We start from the raw sequence: 26107 nt of genomic DNA, 5'->3' as shown, positions 1-26107 counted from the left end.
AACAACAAAAAAGAAACAAGAGATGAGAGGCTATTAACAGTGCAGAATCCCTTCAAAAACATTCATGGTTTCTACCTCAAAACAACCTATATGAGTGCCAGTGGAGCACCTCTATGTGCCTTGCATCTTCACCTCCATCTTCCATGGTCCCAGTTGAACGACATTCCTTTCATAATACCTGCCATCACCCCAGATATATACACCAAAACATATAAGCAAGAGACTACCCTACAATGTACAAGAACATGATCCATGTCTTCCTTCACCCGTGACCTTACACATATACCACCACAACCACCTCGCCTTCAATATCATGGTAGTCCTTTTATGTGCATTGTTTGTGAAGAAATTTAGTCAGGTTCTGATAGCCTTCGGAATCATTGAATTGTTTACCTCCTGCTGGCAAAGAAATCATGTAAATAATTGGAAACGTAAGCCTCAAAATGTTATCATTGAACTCTTTCTTAGCCCTTCAAATGTTCCTCCACAAAGCACACCCACAATGATTGTACAGATCATAGCTGTGAAAGATTGTCAATATAACACTTGATACAGCTCATCTCCTCATGGATAAATGACAAGGGCGCTTAAAATACTGTGTTTGTTGAGCCCTGTAGATAGCATAAGTTTCGCCAGCTGGGGCAGAACGTTTCCTTGTGAACTCTTTTCGCACTTGAGCAAATGGAGCAGATTCGCAAGTTCCGTTATTTGGTTCATCTTGTTGGAACTTAGCAGTTAAGTCCCAATTTGAGTCTGATTGCCTCAAGTTTGACATCTGATATTGAAGTCTTTCGATCTGTCGTTCAAGACAGAAAGGTGAATATTCCGATTGAAGACCACGATCCACAATATGTCTAGCTGCATTTCTTAGTGCATATATTTCACAGTTCATAGCCTTGATCTGCGAAAAAAAGATAAGATTAAAATTGATTTTGGACTTCAGAAGAAGTGATCAATTCATGATGCTATTTGCTAAAATGGAAGAGACGACTACATACTTGGGCTTGATAAGAACTATTTCCAGTATGAAGTATTCGCTTGGCAATCTGTTTTGAGTGACTTACATAATCCTTCAGGAGCAACACTGGTGAAACCAAGTTAACAAGCTCAAATGCATAGACATAATTAAATGCCACCAGCCACTGCTTTTTATTTCTAAGATTTTGGACCAACCCTGCAACTCAAAAAAGAACAAAAAAAGAAAGGGAAAGAAAAGATCAGTCAGATAAATCCAAAGGTGGTTCAGTCTTTGGATATCTTCAGAGAAACGAAGGGACAGTACTGTAAAAATGTTGCCTGTAGACTGAAGTTACCAGTAAAACGGACAAAAGAAAATGTCAGCTACAGTAAACAACTGAAATTTTTGTTACAATATAGGGAATAAAAGATATAGAAATTGTACATTAGAAGGAACAAAATTTTTAGCCAATGCTGATGTTTTTAAACACCAACGCACACCCTCATAATAACTGAACTGAATGCATTTTCTAGTTATATTGGAATCAAAAGATCTGTAAAAAAATAAATCAAAGAATAAAAGAAACGTAAACAAAGGTTTATCAGCTCCACGATTATCACCAACTTTATTCTGAAAATTGAGACCACAACTCCTCACTATTCATGTCATTCTATTTAATCCCGTCTCCAACTAATATTTTAATAATTGAAGTTATTTAACACTACAAGTTCTCTATCTCCTAACACAAGATAATCTTCTAATATTGGACCTAAAGCAAGTGTAATGAAAAAATTAAGCCTTATCCCAATTCCTAACTAAGGAGGTTATCCAAAAAAATCCCACCTAATTGGTATTGCTTAAATGGATCTTTTCCTTTCATTATACTCTGTTCTCCCCCAAGTCTAGATGGATCCGAAGAGATTGTACACCTTTCTAGATAACTTCTCCTTTCAAGCACACCTGCACTGATACAGTTCAAGGCGTACATCAGGACAAAAGACTAAATCATCTCAAGCGACCTTCTCTTATTTATCCAACGTTTACTACTTCCACTTTTGGTAAAATGTGATCATTTCTAGTGCTGTTCATCCTTCAATGACTACTGATTCATCATAAATCAATTAGTTGTTTAGTTTTACTGTAAAAATTGACATGCAGCAATTCTCCTCCTTTATAAACTGACAATGTGAGAAAGCCCACATAGATGGGGTTATTTTGGTAAATAACATAGACCTGTAGATTGCCAAGACATCAGCCACCCAGGAGAAATTCCACGTTCCTTGGACAAAGTTAAACCAACTTCAATGGAAAAAAATCATCATACAAAATGAATGCTGGTCCTAGCATGTCTGATCAGATTATCCTTTATTATAGCATACATAATATGAAATTTGTGACTGCATATGACCAGAGGCAGTGCAGCATGTCATTCATATTGGGAGGTGATTTTGAGTGTACACGGGCACATTTCAAAGTGAACAAACAATAGAAGAGAGAAACATACATTGGATCTCATCTGTCAGCCCAAGGATTTTGACCAAAGAAACAACCCTTTCGGTTGGCTGAACTTTCTCCAGGAGACCTAAAAGTCCATCTGGATGGAAAGAATCTGTTATTTTATAAATAGCTAAAAACTGCAAAAAAACCACGACCTCGGTAGGATTTACTTCGGACCCGATCAATGTAGAATACCAGTCAGATGCAAACACAAAAGCTTCCTTTTTAACATGAAGTTCAATTTCTGGAGAAACTCCTCTCAGCTGGTCCAACAGATCAGAGAAAGCCCTCATAACTGATGGGAAGTTTTCACACCTCACTATTTTTGTGGGATGACAGCTCAGGAAAACATCCAATACAAGCAAAGCAGGATCTGATGTACAATGTGAACTTGAAGCACAATGGCAGATTACATCGTGTCCATCGCCATTTATATCCATGTCGTCGCAAATAGATTCATCTGTACAGCCTTGAGCCTGATGTCTCTTGGATTTTTCTACGGAAGGAAAATCATCAGTTCCTGAAAAGGCAAAAATAACACAAAATCTAGGAGAAAATTTGACAATACCATATAAAAAATTCTTAGATCTAATTACTTACTTGAAGTATTATCTGAAATACCAAGGACGTGACAAATTTTAGATGTATTCACATGATGTGCTACCTTGTGATACAAACTCTCAAGTTCATCTTTATCGAAGGCAGATGACAATCTATAGCAACCTACAAGAAGCAGAAAACCCAAGATTGTCAAATGGTTTTCCATTTCAGCCATCATCTTTGCTTTCCAGGCAAATGCAAGCTTGCTTGCTTTTAATTTAGCCTCTGGTATAATCTCCCGTGAAAGTTCCATCAATTGTTCTAATAAAAGGATGCAACTCTGCCTGATAATATTACGATGTAATCCAATCTCTTCTCTCTGGTGGTTGGGAGGATAAAACCCTCCCAGTGCTTCCAACACAAGCATATCTGAGTCCAGTGACATTTGAAGAGCACTAAAGACTTCACTGCGCAACAACTTGTGCTCCTTAGAATGCTTGTTTAAAAAATTCTGTAAATTCTTTCCACTCATGTTCATAAGGATAATTGCCATAGTATTGGAATGATCGAAAGTGCAAGCGCAGGCTTTAGCAGAGACTGATAGAGAGTTGAGGGCCTTGGTGCCTGTGGGAATAGATGGATTAGTAGATCCCATCTGATCCACATTACCTTGCTCTGGCCTTTTAGCCTCACAAATGAGGGATAATGCAGCTTGATCTTCCTTCTGCCTTGTAAGAAATTCTATCATCTCTTCAAGTTGTTCTACCGGATTTTGAGACTGAAGTTTGTAATCCAGAATACATCTGATAACAGCTCTAACAGAAGCAACCCTTCGTTCAATGGCTTCAATCTATTGACAAAAAATTAAATAGAATTTTTTTTAAACGACTCTTTGATCTTAAAGGAGGAGGTTAATATATTGGCAACATAAGTGGCATGGTACCTTTTCTTCAGCGGAGCAGGTCTCTTTCTCCAAGACACACACATAATTACGTTCAACACGTTCCAAGTAATCTTTCAGAATGGCTGTGGGCGGGAAATGGTCCACTAGTTCAAAAGCATAAACATATCTAATAGCTTCAAGATGTTGCTGCTTGGTTAGAAGATTCTGGACAAAACCTGAAAACATAATGAGTAGGTTGCTTTAGTTTGAAACCATCTTCCCAAAGAAAGCTAGGTAGTGATTTTCTCAACTACAATTTATAATAAGACAACCATGTGCACATGTAACAAGATTCTAGTACACCAGAGGCCAAAGAACTTAAAATATTTAAGGAAAAAATCTCAGTTACGAGTCAAAACTTTCAACTGTCCAGAAAGACATCTCACTTCTAGCTTGTGAGAAAACAAACTATTGACCCACTACGTACCACACCACCGGGTGGCTCGCCTGAATGCCGAGTCTCTTGTTCATATGTCAAGGGCTGGTAAGGTTGGAGAATTGAATAGCTCCAGATAAATGGAGTGTTATGTTAAATAATCTAAAATTTCTTACTGTTGCAACATGATCTCCCACTAGACAGTCAACTTGGTCCAATCAAGGTCCAACTTATTAAGTGTCTTAGATAGAATTTCCAACTCTTAGTGAAGTTCTTAAGCAATTGGACAAATCAGAAGAAATTTTAGGGAAGAGAATAGTGAAATGAGAAGGGTTATGCCACCAATGGAGCATGGAGGGATATTATCAGATTTTAGCAACAAATAATAAAAATCTCCTTATGCAAAATGAAAATGTAATTAGCCTCAAGGAATAGATCTGTTTGTTTCTGAATTTTTGTGTGTAATCAGGTCCTTGTACAAGATGCAGATGACACTATCAACCTGATCAGAAGAACGCACGAATTGTATATGTTTTTCATAAGCACAATCTTTGTGCTGATTTGATTCCAATAGAACTCTTTACTTTTGTCAAAAAAAAAAAAGAAGCTTCCTAATGAAATGGCTAGGAGATATGGCAATGAACAAGGAAGGAAATTATCAAAGCATGCTGAGTAATGTCACAGGAGCACTAAAGTAAATTCAGCATCGTACTGTGTTGGAGCCTGGAACAATAATAGCAAACTACAACAGGAATCATTTATGATGTGTTTTTGCAGTGGGAGATGGAAGCTTTTTAATAGTATCTTTTACCTTTAGTTCATCCACACAAAAAAAATACTAATATACTTACAAGGTAAATTCTGCTTCATACCAAGAGAACGACACAATTCTGCAAATTTGTCATGCTTAGCAACAATCTCCAGCAGGATCATAAGTTCATCAGCATCAAAGAAAGAAACCAACTTGTACGCAGTCAAAAGATACAAGAAAACCAAGATCTCATCTTGGTTCCCTTCTGTCGCCTTTATTTTAACCTTCCAATCCCTTGCAATGCATCTTGCTGTTTCCCTTGTTGAACCTTGAATCTCTGGTGAAACCCTAATTAACTGCTCTAACAGAAGAATGCAGCTCCGTCGGGCAACACTACCCTCAATCTCTGTTTCTCCCTTTCTCAAATGGGGAGGATAGAACCCTTCCATTGCATCAAGCACCAATTTTGCAGGGTCAGGAGACATCTGCAGAGCCTCAAAAACGTCATCAGACATCAAATCCAGCTCCTTCTCATGCTCATTTAAGAATATCAGTAAGCTCTTCCCATCCATTATCACAGCAAATCTTGTAACAGCAGAATTACCTACAATAGTATAGACCCTGTCCACTGTTACATCTTCAGTAGCTTGTGTCTTTAAGTGCACATTAGGAATACCATTCAACTGTTTCTCCTTCTCTCTGAGCTCTCTACACCGATCCTCAAAATGTTTCTCTCTTGATTCAAGCTCCTCTAATCTATCCTTAATCCTCTCCTCTCTAAGTATAACATCTTTCATGCGTTGCTCAAAAAGTCCTTGCTCTACAAGGAATCGTCTCTTTTCAGATTGAAACCCCTCATAGCTTTTTTTCGTAAATTCCTCTGCTGAATCCAGCTTCTTCTCCTTTGAATTAAGCATTTCAACACGCTGCTCATATGCTTCTTGAGTAGAATCAAGCTCTATCTCCCTTAAATGGAGTCTTTCACTGAATGACTTCAAGTGTTCCTCCTGGAGTTCAAGTTTCTTCTTCATTGCACCCAGAAATTTCTCCTTGTGTTCGAATTCCTTCTTCATTGAGGACGAGATCTCCTCATTAGATTCAACTTGCTTTCTAAGAGCATTCAAGTTATCCACTTCAGCTTTGAATTCGTTTTTCACCGACTCCAATTCGTTCACCTTCTCCCTCAGCTCCGTTTCGACAAAATTCAAGTTTTTTACCCTTTCTTTAAGTTCCTTCCTCACAACATCTAAGTTACTTTCCTTCAACGTTAGTTCTTTCTTCATACTATCCGACATGTTTTCCAAAACAGCAATTTCCTTCTTCATAGAATCCAAGTTAGTTTTCTTCTCCCATAGTTCCTTGTTCACATTGTCCATTTTTTTTTCCTTTTCTCTAAGTTCCTTCACCACAACATCTAAGTTACTTCCCTTCAATGTCAGTTCTTTCTTCATACCATCCAACATATTTTCTATAACAGCAAGTTCCTTCTTCATAGAATTCAAGTTGGTTTCTTTCTCCCTTAGTTCCTTTTTCACATAATCCATTGTTTTTTTATTTTCTCGAAGTTCCTTCTCCACACAATTTAAGCTACCTTCCTTCAGTGTTAATACTTTCTTCAGACCATCCAACCTGTTTTCCTTAACAGCGAGTGCCTTGTTCACAGCTTCCAAGTTATTTTCCTTTTCTGTAACTTCTTTCTTTAATATCTCCAGTTTACTTTCCTCTACTCCAATTTCTTTCTTCACACTATCCAACTTACTTTCCTTAACAGTGAGATCCTTCTTCACAGATTCCAAGTTATTTTCATTCTCCTTTAGTTCTTTTTTCAGATAATCCATTTTCTTATCCTTTTCTCTAAGTTCCTTCTCCAAATAATCTAAGCTACCTTCCTTCACTCTTAATACTTTCTGCACACCATCCAACCTGTTTCCCTTAACAACAAGTGCCTTGTTCACAAATTCCAAGTTATTTTCCTTTTCTCTAATTTCTTTCTTCAAAACCTCCAATTTACTTTCCTTTGCTCTTAATTCTTTCGTCATACTATCCAACTTACCTTCCTGGAAGGTGATATCCTTCTTCAAAGATTCCAAGTTATTTTTATTCTCCTTTAGTTCTTTTTTCACATAATCCAAGTTATTTTCAGTCACCCTTAGTTCTTTCTTTGCATTATCCAACTTACTTTCCTGGAAAATAACATCCTTCTTCACAGATTCCAAGTTACTTTCACTCTCCTTTAGTTCTTTTTTCACATTATCCAAGTTATTCTCGATCGTCCTAAGTTCATTCTTTATAGATTCCAACCCCATTACCTTAACGTCATATTCCTTCTTCATGCTCTGCAACTTCTGAAACTCCTCCATCTTTTCAGCCAATTCTTGATCTTTCAACTCAAGAGCTTGTGTTTCATGGCGAATCCAAATCTGAATCTTGTTCAACTCCTTCTCTTTCGCATGAATCCCCATTAACTTCTCCTCCACATCCCCAATTTGTTTCCTCTCAAACTCAACCTCCTCCCATAATCTCTCCACCATCTTCTCCTGATCATTCAACTTCTCCTCCCTTAACTTCACAGTCTCAGCAAACCCTCTTCTCGCCGCACTCAACTTCTTCCACTTCAATTCCAACTCCTCCTCTTTCCTCTCTAACGACTCCCTAGTATCAGTGAAACATTCCTTCAAACAGTTGTTAGGCAATTTTAAGTCCTTATCAAAACACCCCCATTCTAAAATCAACGTCAGAATTTTTTGCCTCAACTCAACTGTCTTCTCCTCATTGTCATACAATACTTCCGATATCTTTTCCAGTACACCCATATTTCTTCACCAGCATAAATACAAAAAACAACCCAACAAAAGAAAACCGGATATTTAACCGTTGGTACAATAAGAAAAGAAAAAAACCCAGAATTTTTTAACTGTTAAGAACAAGATTATGGTGAGAACAGAGAGTTTAGAAGCAGGAAAACTAGGGTTTTTCAAAAAAAAAAAAAGTAGGGTTAGTTTAGTGGAGTAGTAAAACGAAACGGAACCGGAAAATCAAGAACACAGTAATACGGTTTCCGATCTCTTTGCATGATTTTAGAAGATGATTGACGTGGGTCCCACTTATTTCTTTTCTTTTCTTTTCTTTTCTTTTTTATTTTCCCTTTAATAGTGTCAATGTCTAAACTTAAAATTTGTTTTTCATGCTTCGATTTTTTTTTTAAAATAAAGTTACTACTACTTAATTTTTTTCATTTTTCAAGAATTTCTTTTTCTTGAAAAAATATTTTTTATACACATTAAACTTAATAAACGGTAAATCTTTATACATATTCCAATTAAAATAAATGTCTATATATAGCAATGAATTGTCAAAATTTAGTTAACAATTATAAATAGTTATTACCGAAAAAAGGGATTTCAATCAAGTGTATATATACATTGAGAAGCTAATTATATAAATTATATTTAAAAAAGTACCTTATAAATTATCAGTGATAGCAAAGCTTTCCATGAAAGCTTGGCTACATGGGAAAATGGCTATTAAAAGAAAAGTGTGCCTATTTCATTGGCATATTTTAGAGGTCATTGACACATGTGCATTTTTGTTGAGTGTCATTTGTGTTTGGTACAAGAAAAATACGAAGAATATTTTTTTTCTTAGAAATGTTATTAACACTCATTATTCAAAGAAATATTTTTTGAAAAATAAGAAAATTTTAAAAAAAAAATTGTATGTACATTTGATAAATAAAGAAAATATTATATATGATCTAAATAAAAATATTATGAGATGTGGAGGTAAGATTATTGTGTAGAGTAGAGGTGTACAAGTCAAACCGAACCGACGAATTAAGTCAAATCGAAAAAAAATGATTTGTAATTTGGTTTGGTTGGTTTGGCTTTTGAAAAAAAAACGACCACTTTTCGTTTGGTATAGTATTAAAAGAAAAAAAGTCAAATCGATTCCAAACCAAACCGACATAATAGTATATTATTTTATTTTATTTTATATTATATTATAGATAAAAAAATATTAATTATAATCTATTTTGTTAATATATTTTTTGATTAGTTTATCGTTTTCAATGTTCAGATATGCTATTTCAAAATTGAGCTTGTAAACTTTTGTAAATATTTTATTTTGTATTCAGATCGGATGTTACAATTATATTGTTTTAGTTTTTTATATTTGAGTTAACATTCTAGTTTGTAATTTTTTTTTTGTATTCAATTTAACTGTAGTCTTTAGTCTTATAAATTTAACATGATCAATGTTGATATTTCAATAAAAATATTTTGTACTCATGTAAATTTTACCATTTTTTCAAAGATTTCTATTCATTTAACGTTTTTAAAGTGTAGATTATCACACAAATAAGTGAAAATATATTGGATCTCTTTTTCAATTACCGTATAATTATAAAAAATTGAAAAGCCGACTAAAGCTAAAATCGAAAAATCCGATTTTATGTGATTTGATTTGATTTTTAGATATAATAAATCGACATAGTTGGTTTAAATTTTTTTAATGAAAAATCAAACCAAATCGACCTATATACACCCCTAAACGGTAGAGTACAACACAAGTAAAGACGAGGCATGTTGTCGTTGAAGCTATGAAGATTCATTAATATGAAATATCACTTATATAATTTATTCTTATTATTTTCATGAGAAAGTTATTTTTAGAAAATTATTTTAAAAAAAAATTCAAGATTTTATCAGTATATTACCAAAGTAAAACGCTTAAAATATAATTTGTTATAAATGCATTGTATTCATGGATGTTGCATTGTCATTATGGGGTGTAGATGGTTCTAGTAAAAAATAGAATAATGAGGCTAGATGACTAGAACACACGCCTCCAAGAATTATTCACAACGTTTTAACTACTAAACTAAACTTTTTATTTGCGTCGAGTAGTGTCAATATCTATATATATTTATTAAAACAATATTTGATCTCTAATTTTCTGACTAAAGGGTGTCACTCGACATCTCTTGGCTAAGGGTGGATCCGCCCCTGCTTATAGGTAACTTACCGAACAAATTCTTTCAAACAACTTGCAAGTAGCTTAAAGTAGGGATATGCAATATTTGGATTTAACCGAAAAAACAAATCAAGTCAAACCAAATTCTAATTTGATTTTTTTTTGTTTGGTTTTGGGTTTAGAAAAAGAAGAATCGAAAAAACCTGAAAAAGTTGAATATATGTGTGTGTTTAGAATTAAGTTGGTGTTAATCACTTTTGTCCGTTTTTAGTAGAGCTGTCAAAATGGGCTGACTCAACCCAACCAAACCTACCATAATGATCTAGAGAGTTAAATGGGTTAGGGCGGGTTGACCCATTTTAATTAAAGGGACTATAAAATAGCAGCCCTAAGAAGGCCACGGGTTGGGACGGGTCGACCCTTCAACCGAAAAATGAATAACATTGGTATCTAAGAGTATCGAACGTTCATGTCTGATGAACACGACATCAATACATACAAAAATTCATTTATGAATTACACACTTCAGTGAATACTTACAAAAATATATAATAGCCAACGTAATAGCAAAGATACAGCATCGTAAGATTTATCTGAGCAAAAAATATGACATGGTCATTTTTTTCATAAAACAAGACAATTAGATAACATAGGGGAAATGAAAAATCAGGCAAAAAAAAAGAGCAACTTACAAAAATGACTATATTTATAGGATTAATGAAGTTTAATAGCTATAAATATGTTATTTACTAAAAATGACTTACACTTTATGTCAACTTCTTGCTGCATGTTTGTATTAATTTTTTATTATTACTTATTTATAGAGTGATCTTTCAATGCACTAAATAAGGTATGAAATGTTAACATAACTGCCAACCTTTTATTATGTTCCTAAACCACTCAAATTTCCATTATTAAATTACCAACTAAATTACATATTGTATGCATATCCCGATTCATTCACATAATGCAATAAGTTGTATTTATATTCCTAAATACAATATATTCACTAAATGCTAATTATAGAGGTATTCATAAAATTTTGAATATAAAAGAGTATTCATATCTTTTTCTCACTGTATTTTTGCATATGTTTTTTATTTTTTATTTATACACTAATACAGTTGTAATTACAATAACTAAATAAGAAAAATATATTACTTGTACAATTAGCATATGAATACTTTGAATTCAAATTGGTGTTTCTATTTATAAAACTTAAAGTATTAATATATCAAGAATACAAGTATTTATAAAAAAACGTGATGTATTAATACATCAAACAAGGTAAAGTAGTACAATTTTAGCATATGAATACAACAATTTGAAAAATGAATACATTATTATTAAACCAAAAATGAATACACCAATATAATATACATATAAATACACTATTCTTAAATAAGAAAATGGAAAAACAATAGAATGTGTAGGTATCAAAGTGTGTACTATTCGGCTGTATAAAAAATTGAAAAAGCCAACAAAACGTCAATCTCATTTTGGTCAATTTTTTCTTATAATACTTGAGACTTGGTGTTAACTTAGGTATTTATTTATAAAAATATAGTATTGATGTATCCAACTATACTTGTATTGCCTAATCAAATTGGATAGATTACTTATGTATCCAAATATACTTGTATTCACAAATCGCCATTTCAATTTGTGTTAATATTATAATACAATTATCTATGTATATAAGTATTATACTCTATAGAAATTTGACAAACAACAAAATTATGTAGTGGGCTAATGGCCCTAAAATGTAAAAGACCTACAAAGGAATTAGACTTGATTTTATATTTTAAAAATATTTATTGACAAAATTATTACAAATAAAACACTACTAAAATATAAATAATAAATATTTTTAACATTCATAGACCACAGGCTGACCTCTAAGGCTCGCGGGTTGGACTTACAAGACTAGCGGCCAAATGAAGTTAGGCTACAAAGTCTCGTTCCTAAATGAGCCAAAAAAGTTAAGCTCAAAATTACTTAATTCAAGGATTGGGTTGAGCCAACATAGCAAGGTCAAACCCATTTTGACATCTCTACTTTTTAGTTATTGCCTTTCATTATGATTAAGTTTGTATTTTATGTTTGGACATCTATAATTAATACACTTATAAATATTGCGTTTTAAATTTTACTTGTGATTTATATTAGAATATATTTAAGAGATTCAATATTATTACTTCTCTAGTATATATTTTTCTTCAAATTGTAAATATAATTGTAATTATGTTATTAATTAATGATAAAACCGAATAGAGAAAAATCAAACAAAACCTAATTTATATTGATTCGAATTGGATTACATTTTTCCAAAATCAAAAATAAAAAAATTCAAATCAAATAGTAAAAAACAAATCGAAAAATCAAACGCACATCCCTAACTTAAAGTGCAGCTTCCTTCAATGTCGTAGGTAAAACTTCATTTTTTTATAAATAGAAAGTCAATTCAGTTCATTTCTACGTAGGAATAAAATCTCTCTCTTTCTCTCTCCCAATTTCTTCTCTCATATATATTGTTGCTCTTCACATTTTATTATTATTTCGTAACAGTTATCTCCTTTCATATTTATTGGACTTGTTATTTCAATTCTATTATTTCCGTGCATCCTCTCTCGTGGAGACAAATTTGTTTAATCATGAGAAAGAATTTACAAATTAAAATATATTTTTTTAACAATTAAATTTACTCTTAATGTATTTCAATTCTAGTATGATTCCAAAATCTATTTGTATTTTTTTAACAATTAAATCTTATTTACTCTTAAATTTCACAAGTTATATATAGTACTATAAAAAAAAGGTATGAAAAATATTTTAACTTTGATCGAAATTAATGTTACGATACCAAACTTTATGAAGGACCCTGCACTATTTAAGTATGTATTTTAAAGGTATATATGTGCTCACGTGGACACATATATACCTTTAAAATACACTATTAAATAGTACAGAGGGGTAAAAGGTTCTTTCCAAAATTCAGTATCGTAACAATAATTTCGGTCAAAATTCAGATATATTTCAGACATTTTTCCTTACTAAATGAGATAAAAACTCTCTAGATTTATATCGAATAAAATTAAATCATAAAAAAGATACTTTAATCTACATATTTTCATTATTTAATTAAGTATGAGGAGCAAAAATTATGGTGCAGAAAATAGGGCAATCAATGGAAAATCTTCTAAGATTGAATGTCAGTGAAATTACAAGATTTCTACCACATGTAGAAGCAAAACGACAGACAGGCTGTCTATAGAAGCTATAAAGGAACAGTAAAAAGCTGCCTTTACTGTTGATACATCTCTCTATGATAAAATTTACCTACTCTCTTCGTTGCTATTTAGTTATCAATATTTCAGATTTCACTCTTTAAAAAAAAACCAGGTAAATTTACTATTATATCCTTATTTAATATTCTTAAAGTTAAATTTTCAATAAATAAACATAAATTAATTTACTTTGATTAATTAATTTGACCAATGAAGCTTTTCTATATTAGACAAATATATCTTTTCAAAACTAATAACTTTAAAAGGTAAAATAAGAAAAATAACGACATTTATGCATTAATTTTTTGAAATGACAAATACTCCTTAAAATTTTAATAAGACATATAAATGGAAATGGAGAGAGTATTACATGTCACCTCGTAAAAATCGTAACTAATTCGCTATATCAAGTTAACTATAGCGTAGTAAGCCTTTATACATACACCTTAAAATCGTAACGAATATAGTTCTTCTGCAAAACTATCATGAATATTCCATTTTTGCAGTGTTCATGGTTGCTCAAGTATAGTGAAAAAATATCCTATCTCCTCATTAATTTGAATACATGATGCCTCCGTTCCAACGGAGGAAAGGGCAAAAATTTATTGCAAAAATTTTTCTGCACAAATTAAGTGCAAGAGAACATGAACAAGGAGCAGGCAGCAACATTATCCACTCCCCATGATGAGTTCATTTAGATGAGGGCTGCAACACCAAGTTGCTGCATCTCTTTAAGCCTCCATATAGGGTGGATCGCTCCTTCTCCGAGTTCTTCTGCTTCTACTAGTTGCATAGCCCAAGCATAGTATACAGTGTGTATTGTATCCTAAATACATGTAGTAAAACAACATTTAGCCACACCAGGGTTAATTTTCAAATTCAGAAGCCTTAGCTTTGACGATGAGATCATTCTATAGAGCAACATTGATGTCTCAATAAAGAAGCTTTTTCTAAGGAAGGAGCTTTTAAAGTCATCGAATTTGGAAATTCTTGACACTGTTGCTCGTGAACATCCTGAGTTTACGTGTAGTAACACACTTTTATGTACGAAGATCACACTAGTAACATAGAAAAATGACAATTTGACCACAGATGATATGATCAATAGAAAGTACCGAATTAACCAGCAGGGTCAATTCATTGAATAGCCAATGCTGGACATTATAAATAATATCAACCTAAAACAGAGGATAAAGCTTACCTGTCCCCCTTCTTTAATTGAACCAAGTTTATCACGTATGCAGTAAACCTGTTGCGTCTGGAACTGTGAAAATTACCAAAGAAAGATTACTATCAGGGTTTCTCCATCATTCATACACAATATGTTTTTAAAATTTTTTACCAAAGAAAGATTACTATCAGGATTTCTCCATAATTTATATACAATATGTTTCAAGTCTTTGTTAGGCAGAGAGCCCTGTCAAGAGGTGCATTAGTCCAGACATAAAAAAAAATGAGGAGAAATGCTTACCGCCAAAATGATAATGGGACTGTCTCCCATCATTTTTGTCTCCCGTACTTCAACGTCCGAAATATGTAAAATCTGCACAACGAGAGAGAGAGAGAGAGAGAGAGAGAGAGAGAGTAGTTACCATATAGATTGTCTAGACATTTATTCATCCATATACAAGTGCACAGAAATAAGAAGGTTGGATCAGTCCGCCACCAGTCATTTTTTTTTTTGGATGGCGGTGTTGTGAACTCATTTTCAGTAGGGTTTTTTGATTCCTAGTAGCAATGGGGAGAAACCACAGGAGAGGAAAAATAAAAGGAAAGTTTGATGCTAGAGAAACCAATTAGTACTGAACTCACACTAATCGTTCCCTTTAATGTAGTTTATTTATGTGATGCAAAAGGAGATATCACAAGTTTCATTTCCAATTTTCAGCTTGAGCGACTTTCCTACAGCGAGAGGTGGTAACTCTGGGATGAACCATCTCTACAGGGTAGAGATTGTGAAAGATGGTCTACTAGAATTATTCTTGTTATTGCTTCGACTCATAATCCCCAAGAAGTGGATCCTGCTCTAATAGCTAAGAATAAATTAAATGTGTGCAGATACAAAGGCTCCTTATTCCACAACAACGAAAACACTTTTTCACTCTTTCATATACCTCGTGCAGCTGCAGCAGGATTTGAAAAAGGAATTGATCGTGACTTTCTTCCCTTTTGGGCCAGTTGTGGGCGAGGAATCTTTTAAATGGGGAGAAACCACGGGAAAGGGAAAGGGAAATTTGATGCTAGAGAAACCAATTAGTACTGCACTCAAGCTAATCAACCCCTTTAATGTAGTATACCGTGTGATGCAAAATGAGAGATCGCATGTTTCATGCCGAATTTTCAGTTTGAGCATATTTCCTACAGTGAGAAGTCGGAAATCTGGGATGATTTTAAATCAAGACCACAACTACAGCAAACGCAGCATCTAATGCTTAGATCAAGGCCAATGAGAAACAGTAAATAGCAATATGCAGCGTGAACAAATACTTTTAACTATTGACGCCCCTATAACCCCTAAAGAAAAAACAATGGCGCATTTAAAAAAAAACAATATCACTCTACAAGGTATTAGATTTGTTGAACAATGGCGCATTTAAAAAAAACCAGTATCACTCTACAAGGTATAAGATTTGTTGAACAGGTTTCATGACAGAAGTCAGATAGTTCTAGTCAGGGACAACAGTTCTAAATCTCTATCAACATACAGCATCTAAACATAAAGTTTCAAGGATTATGACCTTGACTTGACAAGCACGGAACTCACAAATTGTATCTTCACATTAACAGAATAAGCCCATGTATCAGCATAAAAATGTAATCATTTACAGCAGTAAGAAAAGTGTCTTGGCTATTTTAGTTCTATCAACTTTTACTAACTATTGACCTTGTCTGACATGCTAATAGAAATCATTGAGAACAGATTGCAACATTGAAAGTTTAAGCAAAGCGGCACTTTTCATTTATTGTTATTCCCCTTCAGTGTAAATAAATATTCAAACTGGAAGCCAATACCATAACTTGCGTTTCTCTTACCTTGTTATCAAAAATGATACCCTGGCTTTCAAAAGCTTGATGCTCTGCTTTACACCGCTCAATTACCTCTTTGCTGCAATATTTCTTCAACACCTCTGAATCTCCCTAATGACCCAAAAAGCAAGACGTCATTGAAAGAAGAAGAAAAAATAACATATTTCAGTATATCAACATGAGAAGATTCAATAAGCAGTGAAAGACAAAATAGAGCTCGGTACGAGGCAAGAAAGGAAGGGTAGGGTAATGGTGGACCTACTGATTTACTTCTGAAGTATTTATCCATCCATTTGGGTTATATGATAAAGAGACACATAGATTCTCCTCTCTGTCCAACTTTGAAGGTGTCGAAAACTAGACATGGAGAGATTGCACCACCCACTACTCCTAATTGTGAACCAAACACATGACTAACCCATACCCTTCCGTCTGCCTCTCCTATTCCTACCCCACACGAGAAATCGTGTTCATGTGTCCATAAGCTTTAGTGAACTTGTGCATACTTACTTTGAAGAAAGCACCAAGAACTGGTCGAATCACTTCTTGAACCTCAGCAACAAATTCAGGTAAAGAGAATGACCTTCACAAGACATACTTCAAATTTCTTATACAAGCCAAAAATGATAATGAAAAATCAAGCAAAAGTAGGCTGTAATCATACGGATCTCTGCGGCGGATCTCTTTAAATGACAAAGCAGCTGTTGATTCTCCAAACACAGTTTCATTTATACTGTAACCATTAAGATGGAAACTATAAGTTAATCTTAAATAGAACTCTATCCAGGACACAGCATTAAAATTGGAATGTAGTCATACTCTTGGATTTTATGAACAACGGGATGATCACTCGTTTCCCATCTCTCACGAATATCTTCTGCAATCTGTCATACCACATAAATATTTCAGATAACTTCATATAAATGCAATCCAAATTCACTGCTGCTGCTATCAGCTAAATGATTTTGTGCTAAAAATCCTCACTTACAAATGCTTTCTGGATGTATATCCTCATTGGGTTAAATATAGCAGATAACGAGAGTTTGAAAATGAAAACATATCACAAATGGTAAAATTCTACAGAGAATCAGAAAGTACCTCCTGGCTTTTTGTTACAACAGGTTCACTCATGCCAGTGAAGCGCTTAAACACAGGGTGACCTTGCATCTGGAAATAAATAAAAACTTAGGGCAAATTAGGATTATGAGAGGAAAAGACAAGTTCACTCAATCTCAACAGGGACTAATAAGAAAGAAAATTACCTTTTCCTTGAGTGCCTCCCATTTCTTATTCCACTTCGACTGCTTTGATGGTAAGACAGCAACATCAGTCCTTGTGCTCCTCTCGAAGTTTGATGAAGTTTCTTGTGTAGGAGCAGAATGTTCAAGGCGCTTTCTCTTACCTGGAGTACCTTTCAATTCATCCAATATAATGCCATATCCCTTCTTGGCTAAGTCAACAGGCTTTGCTTCTTTTATTTTTTGGAAGGCTGGTGAGACTTTTGATGATAAGGATGAAGCAGCAGACTTAACCTTGCTAAAAACTGTTTCTGCATTATCACTGGAAGAAGATTGCTGCTGCTGCTGCTCCTGTTGAGTTTTTGCTGATGCAGACTCACTACTCTCATTGGTATTTGAACCAGAAGTATCTGAATGACCACTTGATCCTGGAGTTTCTTCCTTCCCCGTCCGAAAACTTGACCTGACCTATAAACGAATCAGGGTCAACTGTCACTCTCTTAAAGAATCCATCATAATCGGGACATGTGCTAAAAAGAGCTCAGGAAAGAACTACCAACCTCCTCTTTAGTAGCAGATATTTTTTCCTCCACATTGGCATAAACCTACAAGACAAATTATATTAACTCAAAAGGCAGTGACTAAACTTGACATTTTTTAAGGAACTGTCAGGATTCGGAAGTTGAAAGATCAATATCTTTTTTTAAATGGAAGTGTTTTATTACTGGCTTCAAGGAAAAACATTCAATACAAGAGCAAATAGTTAGCTCCATTACATGATGTTATGGCATAACCAAGAAGCTAACCCAAAAAAACAAAAAATATGTAGGGGGAAACACAAACAAGTGGGAAAGTCAAGGTTAGGGAACCAACAAAGTCTAGAAATGCATCAACGTTATAGGACAGTTTGTTCCAATCAAAGATGCAAAATAAACATCTAGCCTTCATGGAGTGATTTGTAGTTGAAAGATCAATATCTTTGCTAATTAATAGTGATAGGTGCCGAAAACATAATTAATTATATAAAGTTATGCTCTCTCTAGCAACATAAGCTTTTAGCTGAGATGATCACACACCTCAAATTGCTATCAGAGTAGGCAGAGGGCATGGGTTTGAGTCTCGCCACCACCCATCATCGAAATTTTTTTCCACGTGCTTGGACCATGAAAAGAAATTAGACTCACTCATGAGGGGATGTGTGAAGACGTAATTCATTAAATAAAAGTATGTTATCTCTAACGGCTTAAGCTTTTAGATGAGATGGTTACACACTTCAACAACAAGACAAAACCTCACTGCAAAGAATGATCTCAAATGTTGGTGCACCAGAGGAAAAGATCTCTAGAGAAATAATGTACCAAGAAAAGTCTCATGTTTTGCTGGACAGTAAAGCATGGTGCTTGACAGAGGATAAACTATGTACAAGACTTCATTACAAATATTACCCATAAAAAAAGAAACTTGATTGCAAATATTTGTATTACTAAATTAAAAGAAAGGGTGGGACACCGTGTACAAGAGGATCCGGTATGTGTAAAACAGAAGTGAACATTGTGAATCGTCTATTTATTCACTAGAAGGCTGCAAAAGAGTTGTGATACATGTTTTCGACTTATTTGATGTCAGGGAGACATACTTGAATCCCTAAAAGTTGTCTATAACAGCTTACTAGAAGGAAAAGAGGGAGCTCAGTTGCAAGATATAGAGAACTATACCAACATGTATTATATGGACACAAACACAATGGTGGAGAAAGGAATCAAGAATCCCGTAAGTGTTTACACTCCAAAGATAGATGTCGATTTAATCTAACTTGCCACTGCAATTCAAAGTTTATAAATGATGTAATGCCTGGGCTTTATATCCCTTCATTTTTGAGGGGGTAGAGGGGTGCTTTTATACTCATTGCATCCTCTGAATCTCCCATAACAGATTTTTTATTATATTATAAAAAGGCAACAGAATAATATGAATCAACCTGGCATACCATCTAGATACTTAGAAGCAGCTTTGCACAGCCATGAACAGCTGCTAAAATAGCCTCGAGGAAACATATATGCTTGGGAGCATTCATTTTAGATAAATCTCAATCAGCAACGAAATATTAGACCAGCACCCAAGAGACTGATGGAGGGTGCACCATTACAGTATTACCTTTTTTGCCGTAGCTTCAGCTTCCGTCCAAACACCATCGACATGCTTGTAAAGCTGCTCAGTTGTCTGCTTCGTTCTGCATTTGCCAGTTCACCATTTCAGGGTCCCCATTGGTAGTTCTGCCAGCCTTGACATACAACAGTATGTCTCAGCCCCTTAAAGAAAAGGCTAAAACCTTTTAAAATTACATTTAAAGGAAATCTAAAAGGCACCTTGTTTTAAGATCTTCTTTCACCCCTTTTAACTCCTCTGCTTTCTCCTTCAACACCTTGACTGACTGTTGGAATTCTTGATTACTGCAGCAATAAGCATTGAGGAATAAACCCAATGACACCCCCAACAAAGTCTTAGAAGTAAATAGATGGAGAGCGCGACACAGACAACTAGAAACTTGATAATCATAAAATTGAAAAATACAACTAGTGGATTTCATAGGAGCTTTGTAAGTAGTCCTGTTTTTTTTGTTGGTTTTTCTATGTAACTAACACTTTTGGAGGTGGCCAGCATAGCCCTTAATGCTGAGGAATACAATGTTACCAGTTTCAAAAAAAAAAATTGAGAAATAGATGTATTCTCTACCATCTCACTTCAAAAGATAACAACATGTCCCCATATCACCCACTCCCAAGGAAAAAAAGAAATGCTCAGAATCAGGTTCCTCATACTGCATTTCGAAAAATCTCGCCAACTAATGAATGCAAGGTAGCCATTTCTGCTGAGGATTTTAAGGATAAAGATGTAGTAATCAATGATTAAAAATGTTGAATGCAAGTTAAGTTGAGTGGAATACATAACCCGCCTAAGAGTGAAATAACATATTTGAAAAAACTACATTGTCTAGCATTTCCACATACCTGTGTGTGTCCCCTTTTTTGTATGACAAGTGTGGACATAGGATAAAATGATAAGGAATCTTCTCTAGGAAGAAAAACATTGCCACGAGCAATATCATTTCATGGAGAAAAAGAAACTAATATCCGTTTAGAGTGGTCTAAGGGTCAGGAGACTATTGTATCTAATATGGCCATGTACACAAATGGTGGTAGAGATAAACACAAAAAGACATGAATTATGAAGAAAGTAATAGTTGCTAAATATGCGACATGAATGAATGGTTTTCAGATGAAGTAACTAGACATTTAATGAGCGCATCTGCGAAAAGGGATTATGAAGAAAAAGATGACTTCCTTAGATTCATTGACTTCGTCACTGGGAATGGCAAATTTTGGTTGGATATGTGGCATGAAGATGCAATCTATGATCAGCGGTGTTAGCTATTGCTCATAATAGGAATGCAATTATGGGCTTGTTGCTAACATGACGTTAGAAATCATTCAAGGGAATATCATGGGAATTTAGCTTTTCAGGAGCTATTCAGATTGAGTATCTGAGAAGTGGAACATGGGAAGGGTAGGATGGTATAAAGACGGTTAGTGTGTGTCCATTGTCATTAAAATCTTATTCCTACAGTCTAATTAATTGAGAAGAAAAGAAGACATCGTAAAAGGAGATTCTCATACAAAGGCACCCAAGAAAGTTGCTCCTTTTACTTGGGTGTGTCCCGCGGAATGAAATCCTTATGAAGACAATCCGATAAAGAATAAATGCATTTACTTAAGTGGGAGATTTAAGTGCAGAGGGTGCGAGCATATGTTGATTCACTTTCTGTTACACTATAGAGCAGGCAGCTTCATAGTTTTGGGAAGGGGAATTCTCTCAATGTGACATTGATTGAGAATCCCAAATATAGTTTAAAAGCTATGGACAGATGAAGGCTAAAGAAGCTTGCAACCATGTGTCCACCATGTCCATCAAAGGAACTGGAGGATTTTTCAAGGCAATTAGAAAATACTTAAGATATACAATATCTCGTTTTTATTTCATACATACTTTGGCTTAACTAATTCTTTTGTGTATATAGTTTGGTAGGCTTTAAGGGGATCTTTTGCGCATCTTCACCAACTAATGAAATGAAATCAAGCCCAGCGTTTATCACAAAATTAGATACAAAGGGAAATTCTAATTCAAGTAATAAAATTCCCTAGCTGGTACAAAATCCCTTTTTCTTCTTTAATACCAATATCCAAGAAAGTAAAACACTAGAGCATTGAAATGAAAAGCAATAGAAAAAGAGCAAATACCTGTCTACTTCGCCTTTAACTTTCTTGGAGAACTCATTGAATACACCGAAATGACGAATACCCAGATACCTATCTGCTCCAACAAACCTCAAATTTGTTGCAACTCTACCAGAAACCACCTAATGCAAACATAAAAAAAATAAATTACAAATTATAAACAATAACCATTAAGCACAAATTCAATAAAGAAGAAAAACAACACAAGACACACGAACCTGTTGCGGTGCTAATATTCGTCGGAAAACAGGTTGTTTTGAGATAAACAAGTCCCGCACAATCTTTCTGCTGGTCATTTGGAGTCCCTTTCCTGATTTAATGAAGAAGAAATGCAGATTTTCTTGTGAAGAAGAAAACGAAGGTCTGTAGTAAGCCCTTCTTCTTCCGTTCCTGCCCTAATGTTAGAAGACTTGTTTGGGCCGCACGATAAACCCCAATAGTAGTACACAGTAAGTATTATAGTACTGGAGTATCATTTTTCCTTACTAAAAATAACTCAATAGCATTTCAATGCAAGTATTATTTTATTATGTTAAAATATGGGAGAACACCTTATAGTACTGGAGTATCATTTTTCCTTACTAAAAATAACTCAATAGCATTTCAATGCAAGTATTATTTTATTATGTTAAAATATGGGAGAACACCTTCGTTTGATAGCTCATTAAAGTTACGCAAATACTGAAATAAGTCTTGAGAATATTTACGTATGTCTTAGTTATTATATTTTTTATCTTGTATGAAATATATATTGTAATATATAAATTTTATTATATTTTGTATATGATTAGCTAGTTATGTGAGTTTCTAGTAAAACAAATATTATACTAATTGCATAAATGAATAACTTACCTCTTAATCAATTGTAAATATAATGTTACTTATATAATTTTATGTATACGTAACTCACCTCCAACTTAATTATCAAACGAGCCCTATTAGTATAAGGATCATAGAAAACGTTTAAATTATTTACCTTGTGATTGTAAATTTCTTTATCTATTGTCATACTAAGAAATTTCAACAGTTGAAAAGAATATTTTTACTAAGTAAACTTACAAGTTGATTTACGAAGATAAATATTGATGGTGACCTAGCAGATAATAATAAATGGACAAAATAATTATAGTTCCAATACTCTTTAACGTTCTATAAATTCTTTTCAATTTTGGAGGAAAAATATGACACGTGTATATCAATTTCCAGACTAAATAATTGTCTTGCAATGAAAAAACTACAAATAATTATTGTGCAAGACAAAGTGTTTTTCGATTTTCGATTTTCCCATATTTATTTATTGGTCAACAAATTTTACAAAAAATATATTCCTATAGACAAATAAGTTTCTTAAAAATGAGGAAATTACTAAGTAAAGGTAGGAAAATAAAGTTTGACGAATGACATTCGACATTTATTGTGTCTTCCCCACCGTACAACACATGTCATCCTCGCCCCACCTCTCGTAGCCCCCATCCGGCTATCCCTACCACCCCAACTCACACCCTATATTATTTGTCTAAATTATATTCATCTATTTTTCATCTACATATCAAATACAAGAAAATAAATACTCGTAATATCAATGGACTTTCTTAAATATATTTTTTTAAAATACATTTTCCATCTGAGCTTCAAATACACCCTCATAAAATTAAGGAAATCTTTATATACACAGGTTGATTATGCAAAGCCTTGCATCAACTGCAAAGAAAGCATGACACAGTAGAGTACTAGTAAAAGTAATTGTTTACATGATAACTAAATGCGTCTGGTTTCCAAATTCCCACAGGGCACGGGCAGCATAAATCTTGTGTCCTCCCTTCACAGACAGCCCTTCCAATCATAACAAACTTAACCCCCCCCCCCCCTTCCCCCACACACACAACCGTCCACAAAATTTTGTAGGTTTAACCTTTAAATTATTGACATGTGATATTAAGTAATGATGGAGAACAAATATTTATTTAAATAATATAATATTATCACATTATGAAACAATAACAACAATCCAAACAGAAAAGTGAACATATGCACAACACTCTCTTTGCACGTGCCCCTCACACCCAAGAAGTACTATATTCCTCTTTTCCACTCCCCCATTCTCAAGTACTCTCACCAACCTTAACGTCTCTACCTTTGCCAACCCTTCACGAGAGTTACGTGCCTTTCTTCATTCCTTTTCTTATAAACACCCTTTCTCTTCTAATTACAACTTACTAAATCACATTATCACTTTCCATCTAACAAAAGCCACCACATGGATGAGCCATCAAGTGATGGCGACCGGCGTAAGGGCCCTGGAAAGCGTGTTTCAGGGGCCGTGGAGCAGCAAGTCTCAGGCGTTCTTCCAGCTTCCACGGCCCCTTGTGGTGCATGCAAGTTCTTGAGAAGAAAATGCATCAATGGGTGCGTTTTCGCTCCCTACTTTGGCTCCGACCAAGGCGCGGCTCGGTTTGCAGCCGTGCACAAGGTGTTTGGAGCCAGCAATGTGTCTAAGCTATTGTTGCACATTCCGGCTAACCGGCGGCAAGACGCGGTGGTCACTATTACTTATGAAGCTCAAGCTAGGCTCTCGGATCCTGTTTATGGTTGTGTCTCAACCATTCTTGCTTTGCAACAACAGGTGAAAAAATATCAAATATTCTTCGTCGAAAAATTATATAAGCTCATCTAATAAACTAACATGAGCTAGTACAATTATTATTTTTTGTAGGTGGCATCCTTACAATCAGAGCTAGCAATAGTGCAGACACAGATAATGAACAGCAGATATGCAATGGCAAATGCCTATCACAATATTTCACAACAACAAGAAGAACAACATATTGCAATTCTACAGCCAAGTTACTCAAACAATTCTTCTATTTCAAACAACAATATTAACCTCATCAACAATTTCAATAACTCCACTACTAATATTTTTGATCAACATCATCAACTGCATGGATCAGTTACCTGTACTGCTAATAACTCTCCAAGTTTTGACCCAATTCATCAACTCCATGATGAGGAAGAGGAGGAAGAAGAAAGCCATAATCCACTTGCTTTTACTAATCACATGTTTCATTCCCTATGAAGTAATATCACACTACACCTTAATTTTACGAATAATTGAGCTGTTTTAATTACCATTTATGTTTATAGAAAAAGTTAACTATATATAATAGCAAATATTTCACTCTTTACTTTTACTTTCACTTTCAACTTCTCCTAATATTGAATTTATTTGAACTCAATACTTTCAACGCAGAGTATAAGCTTATGGATAAAAATTTATGAAAATTGCAAAAAATGGCAGATAAAACTCATATACCTTTAAGAATACAATGAGTACTTCAACGCATAAAACTATAAAAATTTGAATTCGTAATACTTAAATCCTAAATCCACGTATGACTGTATTATCATATCATTTTTAAATATTGAAACAAGTAACATAATTTAATTATTTTCAAAATTTTAAACCCACATTTTGAAAAAGGTTGACATGTAAATGTCTTCTGATTAAAAGAATGTTTTACACTGACAGAAAATTATTAACTTAAACTCTTTACTTTTATAGTACTCTACTAGTTAATTAAGAATACAATATTTAAGGTAGAATTTCACTTTTTAAAATTACTGTTGTGTTTTAGCACGAAAATAATGAGGGGTGGAACATATTTCATGCTCCTATGCAAATAAAAGAAGATTCTTGTATATATATATGAAAAAATGTCTGAAATATATTCGAATTTTGATCGAAATTGTTGTTACGATATCGAATTTTGGAAAGGATCTTTTACCCCTCTGCACTATTTAATAGTGTATTTCAAAGGTATATATATATGTGCCCACGTGGACATCATAAATATTGCATCATTATAAATAGTAATGTGTCCATGTGAGCACATATATACCTTTAAAATACACTATTAAATAGTGCAGGGGGTAAAAGGTCCTCCATAAAGTTTGGTATCGTAATAACAATTTCGGTCAAAATTGATGTATTTTTCAGACCCTTTTTCCATATATATATATTAAAAATTATTGAATAGAACAAGTGGACGAGTCATAAGGTGACGCGTGGTAAATATATATAGGAACATATTAGTTTTGACTTAGCAAATACGACATATGGAATATAACACATGAGCATGACCAGTATGCTAAGGTTGATCTTGTTTGTTAAAGACTCGAGATCAGGTTGTCAAGATCCAAGAGGATATCATAAACTCATCTAGT

The 26107-nt window shown here is 34.1% G+C and overlaps 4 protein-coding genes across 6 annotated transcripts in view; 2 read left to right on the top strand and 2 right to left on the bottom strand.

Annotated features, from left to right (window-relative positions):
• LOC125816242 (vesicle-associated protein 1-1-like) overlaps positions 1–26107 on the top strand; it is a 150596-nt gene that overhangs the window by 106495 nt on the left and 17994 nt on the right. The window lies entirely within an intron of this gene.
• LOC125816234 (FRIGIDA-like protein 5) lies at positions 504–7900 on the bottom strand. Of its 2 annotated transcripts, XM_049495812.1 has the most exons (7): positions 6951–7900; positions 5166–6656; positions 3939–4114; positions 3056–3845; positions 2463–2951; positions 999–1174; positions 504–901 (listed from the first exon to the last, which is right to left on the bottom strand). In XM_049495812.1, exons 1-7 carry the CDS (start codon positions 7876–7878, stop codon positions 557–559), a joined length of 4395 nt encoding a protein of 1464 aa, XP_049351769.1. In that variant the 5' UTR covers positions 7879–7900; the 3' UTR covers positions 504–556. The 2 variants fall into 2 exon arrangements, with proteins under 2 accessions (XP_049351769.1, XP_049351768.1); XM_049495811.1 differs by having other exon boundaries at positions 5166–7900.
• On the bottom strand, positions 13678–22318 carry LOC125816238 (mitochondrial import inner membrane translocase subunit TIM44-2). The gene is made up of 14 exons (XM_049495819.1): positions 22102–22318; positions 21887–22005; positions 19958–20041; positions 19746–19821; positions 18152–18196; positions 17616–18059; positions 17452–17520; positions 17173–17237; positions 17018–17086; positions 16864–16936; positions 16360–16464; positions 14798–14869; positions 14528–14590; positions 13678–14152 (listed from the first exon to the last, which is right to left on the bottom strand). The coding sequence occupies exons 1-14, from the start codon at positions 22177–22179 to the stop codon at positions 14021–14023; spliced, it is 1494 nt and encodes a 497-aa protein (XP_049351776.1). The 5' UTR covers positions 22180–22318; the 3' UTR covers positions 13678–14020.
• Positions 24141–24959, top strand: LOC125816245 (LOB domain-containing protein 20). The gene is made up of 2 exons (XM_049495829.1): positions 24141–24506; positions 24597–24959. The coding sequence occupies exons 1-2, from the start codon at positions 24141–24143 to the stop codon at positions 24957–24959; spliced, it is 729 nt and encodes a 242-aa protein (XP_049351786.1).

This window comes from Solanum verrucosum, unplaced genomic scaffold, assembly GCF_900185275.1.
Source record: "Solanum verrucosum unplaced genomic scaffold, falcon-dt-bn FXZP01000261.1, whole genome shotgun sequence".
NCBI classification, from domain to species: domain Eukaryota; kingdom Viridiplantae; phylum Streptophyta; class Magnoliopsida; order Solanales; family Solanaceae; genus Solanum; species Solanum verrucosum.
Note: the sequence above shows the minus strand (reverse complement) of the source record. Positions and strands in the feature narration are given on the sequence as shown.